This window comes from Castanea sativa, chromosome 1 (assembly GCF_040712315.1).
Source record: "Castanea sativa cultivar Marrone di Chiusa Pesio chromosome 1, ASM4071231v1".
Taxonomy (NCBI): domain Eukaryota; kingdom Viridiplantae; phylum Streptophyta; class Magnoliopsida; order Fagales; family Fagaceae; genus Castanea; species Castanea sativa.
In genome coordinates this window covers 76,651,048-76,661,059 of record NC_134013.1, presented here as the reverse complement: position 1 = coordinate 76,661,059, position 10,012 = coordinate 76,651,048, and the positions used below count along the sequence as shown (strand labels likewise).

At 39.1% G+C, this 10,012-nt stretch overlaps 1 protein-coding gene across 1 annotated transcript; it reads left to right on the top strand.

Moving 5' to 3' along the window:
- Window positions 1-946: 946 nt before the first annotated feature.
- Window positions 947-6,142, top strand: LOC142634628 (uncharacterized). The gene is made up of 5 exons (XM_075808922.1): window positions 947-1,089; window positions 1,207-1,297; window positions 2,556-2,617; window positions 3,167-3,582; window positions 5,355-6,142. Exons 1-5 carry the CDS (start codon window positions 947-949, stop codon window positions 6,140-6,142), a joined length of 1,500 nt encoding a protein of 499 aa, XP_075665037.1.
- Window positions 6,143-10,012: the final 3,870 nt, after the last annotated feature.

Here is a 10,012-nt window from a genome sequence, read left to right as displayed (position 1 = left end):
TGATATTTGAGGTATTTGATTCCAACCCAAATTTATCTTCCTTCCATACTAATCACATTGATTTTGAAGCTCAGATTTAGGAAATAGATGCTGCCATTGGGAAGTTTGACAGTTGTGGAGAACACGTGGATCATAATATAGCTGGTACCTCACACCTTTTAGCAAACATTAAGAAGCAGCTAGTTCCCTCCTTGCTAGCTCACTCATTAGTAATTCAAGAGCAAGCACCTCACGTGACAGAGAATTCATCATCTCCCAATCCAACAAATGGAACCTTGCACACTTGGAAAAAATTGGCACGTGATAGCTCTATGGAGACTAAAACACTACAGGGCCCTACGGCTACAAAAAGCAACAGAGAAGAAGAATTGGAGTTTCTTCCCAAGTTACCAACCAAAAAACTACAGGTTTCAAAGGGAGAATGTCAACAAAACTCAATGGTGGAGGTTGCCTAGTAGCCCCGCCAAGCACAATAAGTCTCATAGTATGGAACTGTCATGGGCTTGGGAACCTGCGTGCAGGGAAAGAGCTTGAAGTATTGATTCAGGCTAAAGAACCCGCCGTCGTGTTTTTAGTCGAAACATGGGCGGATGAAGCTCGAGAAAAAGAAGTTCAAAGAAATATTAATTTTGATAATCTGTTCTATGTGGAAAGAAATCCTAGAGGTGGTGGGGGTTTGGCTCTTTATTGGAAGAATTCCATTGATGTACATGTGGATTCTTTTTCCAAATATCGCATTGATTCCATAATCAATAAAGGTGGTGATGAAGCATGGACATTCACAGGTTTTTATGGAGAACTGACTACACACAAGAGAATTGAAGCATGGAGTAAACTTCGGTTACTCAATACTAGACATGACCTTCCTTGGCTTTGTGCTAGAGACTTTAAGAAAATCACAAGAGACTCGAAAAAATTGGGAGGCAATAATAGAAGTCAAGCTTAGATGGAACTTTTTAGGGATGTCATAGACAAATGCAGATTTCTTGATCTCGGGTTTGTGGGAGACCAATTCACATGGAGAAAGCATTTTGCCGATGGGCACTCACTGTGGGAGAGATTAGACTATGGGTTGGCCAATTATGATTGGTTCATGAAATTTTTAGGTTCAAAAATTCACCACTTGCATTTAGATTTTTCAGATCACTCTCCACTGTGGATCACCATGGATGGTTAGGATGTTCCATCATTTGCTAAACAATTCAGGTTTGAGGAAATGTGGCTTTCTGATCGTGGGTGTTCAGTTATTGTAGAGGCGGTGTGGCTATCAAGGGAAGACGAGGATGCTCATGATCACGTCATTTGTAAAATAGACAAATGTGGTCAAGAACTATGAATATGGAACCAGGACTGTTTTGGAAATGTCAAAATGGTATTGAGTTGAAAGAAAAAGGAATTAAAAGAGGCTGAAAAATCAGCTATGAGATCTGGAAATAATCACGAGGTTCGAGTATTGAAGAAGGAGATTGCCAACTTGGTTGATAAGGAAAATAGACTTTGGTTCTAGAGATCTAATATCATGTAGGCAAAAATTGGAGATAGAAATTCAAAATTTTTTCATAGCCATGCTTCACAAAGGAAGAGGAAAAATCTATTTCGGAAATTGAAGGACTCCAATGGCCGTGTAGTTGAGAACAATGAGGGCATAGCTGAATGTCTTGTGCAATACTACTAGGACCTACTCCAATCAGCCAACCAACAACTTTGTACCTCAGCTATAGATTCAATTCAGAGAGTGATTACCGAGGAGATGAACTCCAAGCTCTCATTCGAGTTCACTCAACTGGAGGTAAAGCAAGCCACCAACCAAATGGCCCTGTTAAAGGCCTCCGGGCTTGATGGTATGCCACCTTTCTTTTACCAACATTACTGGAATTTAATTGGAGATGATATATCTAATATTGTGTTGCATTATCTTAATTTTGCTACTTTACCTGAACACCTCAATCACAATTTTATTACCCTCATTCCAAAAAAGAAAAATCCTGAATTTGCATCTGAATTTAGACCAAAAAGTTTGTGTAATGTTTTGTATAAAATTTTCTCAAAAGTTCTAGCAAATAGAATTAAGAAACTTTTGCCAAATATTATTACTGAGAATTAGAATGCTTTTACAAAGAGTCGCCTTATTTTTGACAATATTTTGGTAGCTTTTGAGTCTTTACATAGTATGCAGAAGCACACAGGGAAGGAAGATTATATGGCCATCAAGCTAGACATAAGCAAAGCGTATGACATAGTGGAGTGGTCCTATTTATCATCAGTTATGGAAAAAATGGGGTTCACAGAGCACTAGATCAATCTCATGATGTTATGTGTCAAAACTGTGACGTATTCCATATTGGTGAATGGGGAACCCAAGGGTATGATCACACCAACAAGAGGCATTGGACAAGGAGACCCTCTTTCTCCTTTCCTATTCTTACTTTGCACTAAAGGTCTTAATGGGCTTCTCAATCAAGCTACTCACCAAGGACACATTAAGGGTTACTCTCTTTGTAGAATAGCCCACGTCTAACCCACCTTTTGTTTAATGATAGCCTGCTGTTTTGCAGGGCCACCATAGAGGAGTGCCAACGAGTTCTGGAAATCCTGGAAGTGTATGGGAGATGCTCAGGTCAGCAAATTAATCGAAGTAATATGATAATCTTCTTTAGTAAATCTACCAATGATGATACTAGAAATCAAATAAAGCTGGCATTGGGGGTTCCAGAAATTATTCAATATGAAAGATACTTGGGGTTACCTTCAATGGTGGGTAGAAACAAAAAAAAGCAAGCTTTAACTATATAAAGGGACGAGTTTGGAAAAAATTACAAGGTTGGAAGGAGAAACTCCTATCACAAGGTGGAAGGGAGATTTTAATCAAAGCAATTGTCCAAGCTATCTCAACTTACACTATGAGTTGTTTCAAACTTCCATTAGGGCTTTGTACAGAAATTGAGAGCCTATTAAGAAGATTTTGGTGGGGTCAGAAAGGAGAAAGGAGGAAAGTTCATTGGGTGAAATGGGATACTTTGTCTCCCAAAAAAGGATGGTGGAATGGGTTCAAGGATCTAGTCAACTTCAATGATGCTCTCTTGGTCAAGCAAGCATGGAGATTACTTCATAATAAGGATTCCCTATTTTATAGAGTCTTTAAAATGAAGTTTTTTCCAAATTGTAGTATATGGGAGGCTCAAGAGTCTAGCTTTGGTTCACAAGCTTGGCATAGCATTTTAAAGGGAAGAGATGTCCTACTAAAGGGTGCAAGATGGAGGGTTGGGTGTGGAGAGGTTATTAGTATTTGGAATGACGCATGGCTACCATCACAGGAGCATCCACGGGTCCTATATGATATTGTACTAGGTTTTAAAGATGGTAGAGTTTTTGATCTCATCAATCCAATTACAAGAACATGGGACTTAAACGTAGTGCATAGGTTGTTGTCACCTGAAGAACCTGCATTGGTCCTCAGCATCCCATTGAGCCATGCTCCTATGGAGGACAAAATCATTTGGCCATTCACCCCTTTAGGTAACTATACTGTAAACTCGGGTTCCAAGTTTTTAACCAAACTAACTTCTATGCTACCTCCTACAGGTAATCTGCAGCAGCAAAATGAAGTTTGGAAGAAGATTTGGGGGCTCAACGTTCCCAATAAAGTGCGGAATTTTATGTAGCGGGTTTGCAAAGAAGCTATACCAGCAAAACACAATCTAATGAGAAGGAAGATCCTAATGGAAGACAAGTGTGAGCAGTGTGGTGTTGAGTCCAAAACAACAGCCCATGCACTGTGGGAATGTACCACGTTAGATGAAATCTAGGAAGCCATTCTAGGCTTTGAAGATCGGAGACGGCATGACATTTCAAACATCAGAGATCTAATTAGCCTGGCTCATGAGAAAAGGAAAAACTTAGACCTCATGGCCATGGTGATGTGAACGATATGGCACTGACAAAACCAACTCCAAGTAAGCATAAATGTTTTTCCCAAAGCACAGGTTCTCTAACAAGCTTCGTAGGCAGTTGCTACTTTCCAACAGAGCCAACACTCCCTTATTGATCACTCAGTAGTCACCCAACCTCAGCCCTATGCCCAGTGGCTTCCTCCCCAGGTGAATTGTCTCAAACTGAACTTTAATGGGGCCGTTTTTCCGAAGTTGGGCAAGGCTGGACTAGGTGTGGTAGTTCATGATTGCCAAGGAAATGCTATATCTTCGTTGTCAGAACAAGCTCCTTTACCATTTTCATAAGTCATTGTGGAAGCCATAGCTGTTGCAAAAGTGATGACCTTTGCACAGGAACTTGGTATTGCTGAGTTTATGCTCGAAGAAGATTCAGAAGTAGTGATAAACTCTCTTTGAAGTACGGAAGCCTCTCTGTCTCCTTTTGGCCATCTTTTTGAGTCCACTAAATCCACCCTAGTTACCAGTAAATGTATTGCCTTCTCCCATGTTCGTAGGACTGGTAATAGAGTAGTCCATAACCTAGCTAAACATGTCAGACATGTTAGAGGTTTGTCAGTGTGAGTGGAGGATATTCCACCACACCTATCTGATGTACTCTTTGCTGATCCCGACTGATTTTGTTATAAAAGAAGTAGTCCTCATTCTCAAAAAAAAAAAAAAAAAAAAACTTTAGTCGTGGACTTTTATTTTTCTTAATATTTTATTTGAATCAATGTGTAGCAAACTCGAAGGCAAACGCAATAAGTCAGTCTCCTTTCAATTTAGTTTGCAACGCAATTTCTACCTAGACTTTTGTGCTTAAATCCAAATTTCCTTATAAATCCACTTTTGTCGGTTTTCAAAATTATATTGATCCTTTATTTTTCGCTCTTTCATCTTTAGACGCCGACTTTCTTTTCCCCATATTTCAGCAATACCATTGCCACATTTTTTTTTTCTTTTCCCCCCTATTTTGGCAATACCATTGCCACAATTTTCTTTTTCTTTTTTCCCCTATTTCGGCAATACCATTGTCACATTTTTTTTTTCTTTTTCCCCCCTATTTCAGCAATACCATTCTTTTTTTTTCTTTTTCTTTTTCCCTCCATTTTCGGCAATGAGATTGCCACAAAACTTTTTTTTTTTTTTTTTGGCTTCGGGCACTCGCTCACTCACTCGGGCAGGGGCTGGGGCAAAAGGAATTTCGGTAACAGTGTTGCCGAAATTCTAAAATTTCTCTCTCTTACTTTTTCTTTTTCTCTCTCCTACTTTTGTTAGAATTTTGGCAACACTGTTGCCGAAATTCACTCTCTCTCCTCATTCCCCTAAATAACTTGGAAACAGTGTCTATAACAACAAAAAACTCCATTTTTTGCAATATTTACCCAAAAGACTCATTTTTTTATGTTTAGCTTGTCCTCTTAGGAAATAATCTTGGCTCCGCCACTAGTAACACAGGCAGAAAGAGATGGAGGGTAGGACCGGTTTCTTTGTGGGCGAACAAAGCTGTAACAGACAATTTAGAGAGGGGTAACAAGGCGGCTCTTGAAGACCATGAATGGCTCCATTGGTTCAATGCCAAAGAAAGCAACTCTGTTTGTTATATAAGTTTTGGGACCTTGGCAAAGTTCTCAGAAGCTCAGCTTATTAAAATAGCTCATGGTCTTGAAGCTTCTGGTCACCAATTCATATGGGTAGTTCGGCAAAAGGACGAGGATCAAGATGAAGGGTGCCTTGAGGAATATGAGAAGAGAGTAAAAGAAAGCAATAAGGGTTTGATAATAAGGGGTTGGACACCACAACTAATGATTTTGGAACACCCAGCTGTTGGTGGACAAGTGACTCATTGTGGCTGGAATTCATTTCTAGAAGGTGTGACTGCTGGCTTGCTAATGATCACATGGCCTATATTTGCTGAGCAATTTTACCACGAGAAATTCGTGACAGAGGTACTGAAAACTAGAATGGCTGTGGGTAAGAAAGAATATAGTGCACTACGGACTGAAGAGACCAAGGAGGTGGTGAAGAGGGAGGATATAGAGAAGGCAGTGAAGTTTTTAATGGGAAGTGGAGAAGAAGCTGCAGAGATGAGGAATCAAGCAAGGGAGCTTGGAAATGTAGCAAGGAAGGCTGTAGAGAATAAAGGGTCATCTCAGTCCAACTTCACAGGCTTCATCAATGAGCTAAAATCATTAAAATCTAAAAGAAACTGAGATGAATATGGTTATGGAATGTTAAGAATATGTAACATTGATGCTTCGCAAAATCTATAATTGATTGAATAAGGCTGGGGAGAAAACACCTTGAAGAGACCACCCTTGTTAAACACAACCCCAAGCTTTGATACCATTTGTTAAGAAGAAAATATTTCTTGGGAAGTTTGAGAAGCCTATGCTTTTTTTTTTTTTATACAAGATAGAATTTCTACTCTAGTCTAGCTAATCTAAGTGTGTATGTGTGTGAAGCTCCCTCTTGGAGACTTGAACCCCGGCCTTTGTCCCTCACACCCTACAACCACTTATACCTATGGAGTGACCATTGCACCAAGGGTGTGCAGTGGTTGAGAAGTCTATGCTAATTGACTTTATTTAGTGACAAATTTATGCGTACTTATTTTCATTTTTAGTGTATCTTTCCAAGACTTAATTGCATTTGGGATAGAAGTACTTGATACCATTTGTTAGGAAGAAAATATTTATTGGGCAGACAATTGAGTAGCCCTAATATTGTATAGGGATAATGCTTAATTCAAAGCTTAAACTTGTTATATTAATCGCTCACTCTGGTTATTACTATTCAAACTTAGTCTTGTTTTTACCATTCAATGTAAGACATCATACACATGCACGTGTAATCGTGTATACCTAGTAATGAATGGTTGTGGCTGCACCACTTATAAAAGCTAGATAAATTTTGTAAATTTCAGATTAAATGGTTATGAGAATTTGAGTTGAAATTAAAATATGATAGGAGGAAGTCGGGCTAGATTAGCCAATTCAAGTGAATGATTAGACTAGTTTTGTAGTTGTTAACAAAGCTCAGATCAACCTAGTATATGCTCAATGTGAGACTCACAGCAGCCCACACAACATACACAAGAAGTTTTAATTGTACATAACTAGTTCTTTTGAGGTATAACGAAGATGTACTTAGCGTTTTTTCTTGGGTCATTACACTCTATTCTCTTAAAACACTAACCACCTTCATACTTTATTTATTATTGTGAAATAAATGAATATTAATTTTTCCCAATTTGGGAACTATAAGCCTAATTTCCCTTGCTTGAATCCAATGAAAAAAAACTAAAAAAAATTTTGGTTGAAATATAAATTGGCGTTCTTATTGGAAATTCTGATATTTTAGTTCCTTTTACATATTCTTAGGTAGTTTGAATTGTAGGTTTGATAATGATAATTATTGGTGGTGTTTGTGTGATTTTGAAATAATGATGTAGTTTCTAACCTACTCGGCACGAAAATCAGGCTATGAAGCACGGGTGCGGGTGTGGGTGCAGGTACGGGTGCGGGACTTGGCAATTTTTGAAAAAGGTGGGTGCGGGTGCGGCGGGACTCGGCAATTAAAAAATTATTAAAAATATTTTTATTTATATTTTCTATATATTTTTACTATTAAAATATTCTTAAAAAACATATTACTAATTTACTATGCCTTGATTCACAAAACAAAGAAAGAAAAAAGCAAGAAACACAAAACACAACACAAAACCAAAAAGAAAACACAAAAGAAGCAACAAATATTCAAAATAAAATTAAGGAAGGATAGATTTAGGGTTTTTGGGTCTCATTTAGAGCCGATTTCGGCTGTTGCAGCATGATTTGAGGCCTATTTCAACCTGTTTCGGCCGTTTCGGTCATTGGTCGATACGGCCGAAACAGCCCGATTCTGGCCGAATCGGCCCGAATCTGCTCCAATCGGCGCCGCATCGGCGCGAGTCGGCTGGAAAAAAAAGGAAAACACGTGGCCGACGCGGCCCGACGCGTGAGCAACGACGTCCCTCGGGCGTCGCCGCGTCGCGCCGCGTCCGTGCTTCCTAGAAATCAGGTCCTTTCGTTCTAAAAGCAATAAATCAAGGTTTATCAAACTCGTTGTTTTGGCAACTTTTCTCTCCTTGGTTTGTTTCCAAGTATCCCCTGACCTGAGCTAGTGCTCTAGGTCCTCTTTCAAATTCCCATTTTCCTTTTTCCTAGATCTGATCTCATCATCTCGTCTTCCTCATCAAACTTTTCCCCAAAATCTTTTCTCTTTCATTGTTCTTTATCTTTTCCCTTGAAAGAGTTTCTCTTTCCCATCCCTTGCTTTGTATATCCGTATCTTTAGTTTTTCTTAAAACTACTTCTCTTAAATCTGACCCTCTCTTATATTTCCTTTCATCTTATTTCTATTTTAATTTCTCCTTGTATTTTTCTTTTGCTAAGTGTATTTTCTCTTAAGTGAGTTGGGGGTGCCCCCTCAACATTCCACTCCAAACAATGTCCCAACAGGATGACTTGGTAGAAGCATTGAGTACAAAAACAAACAAACTCAAATGCTCTGGGAAATCAGTAAAGTTAAAAGCTAGTGGGCAAGCTGTGGAAGAATTATACGGTACTGGGCTGTTGGGAAAACTTTGGGCTGATAGAACCATCAATTAAAATGTGGTCAAGGCTATAATTTTGAAGGCTTGGAGGACCTCTAAAGGAGTGCATATAGTGGATCTCAAGAAAAACGTGTATCCTTTTAAGTTCGCCAGTGAAGGAGACCGTAAAAGAATTGTGGAGCTCGAGCCTTGGAATATAAAGGGTTATCCTCTTATTCTAAATATTTGGAATCAGAATATGGCAGTTGAAGATATTGATTTTTCAAGTCTTCCTCTTTGGATCCAAGTACATGATCTTCCCATTGAATATATGCCTAAAGAAAATGCTGAAGAAATTGGGGCAATGGCTGGTGAGGTCTTGGAAGTTGATTTTACTAGAAATGGGGGTGTATGCATGAGTAAATTTTTGAGAGTCAAGGTTCAACACAAGGTGGAGGATCCTTTACGGAGTGGTTTCTTCCTAGATAAAAGCCCTCAACCAGATCTTTGGATTCTGTTTAAATATGAGAATAGCTTATTTTTGTTATAAATGTGGTAGGTTGGGGCATTTAAAAGCTAGGCGTCCAACTAGTAATCCCTCATCTGAACAACAGTCAAGGAAAGAGCCATACGAATTTGGGCCCTGGATGAAGGCTGAATCCACAAGTAAAAGAACGACTCGGTGGGTGGAGTTCATTGCAAAGTTAGCATAGTCAGCAAAGGAAAGTGATGATGGGCAGTTGAATTCCATGGGAGTGGTAAGAGGAAGGCGTGTTATACACACGCCAAGTGAAGTGGTTTCCGCTGAACAGTCAGGAACCTTGAATGACACTATAGAAATCTCTAGAAACCACCTGACAAACTTTGAAGATTTATCAGCCCATGTCAATTCAAAGCAGCTATCCTTAGGCAATTTCTTTAAACCTCCCATAAGCAACCAACCAGAGACCCAACTTAGTTACATTAACCAAAACCCTTTAAACAAACATCTTGTCCTCACACCCTTAAACACAATTACCCCCATGTAAATAGAAAGTCCTAATAAAACTAACCATCCATCCCCATCACAAACCAACCCCCTCAGCATTTCCCAAGACACCAGTTGTGATATTTCCCATTATGACCAAACCTTTGAACCTGACATAAATAAAAATACCTCTAACCTTGCAATATCCCAAGACCAACAAGTTGGGCACCTACCTGAATCAAGCCTAGCAGACCCCACACTCCTTATTGGGCTTTCTAAAGCCCAAAACAACTTATTATCATGAATTGTTTACTATAATGAAGGTGAGCCCCTAGAAAATAGTGAGCCCATTCCACAATCTGTAAATGAAGTCCAAGTGGGCCAATCCAACACAAAAAAAGAGCAGATGGGCAGAGTGAAGAGGAATTAGAGCTTAAGGAGGATCTGGTCAATAGAAAGACCATGAAATTAATTAAAGTAGGCTCGGGCTTACTAAAATTAGACCAGCATGCTAGTTCATCTAATACTCTAATTCAGAAG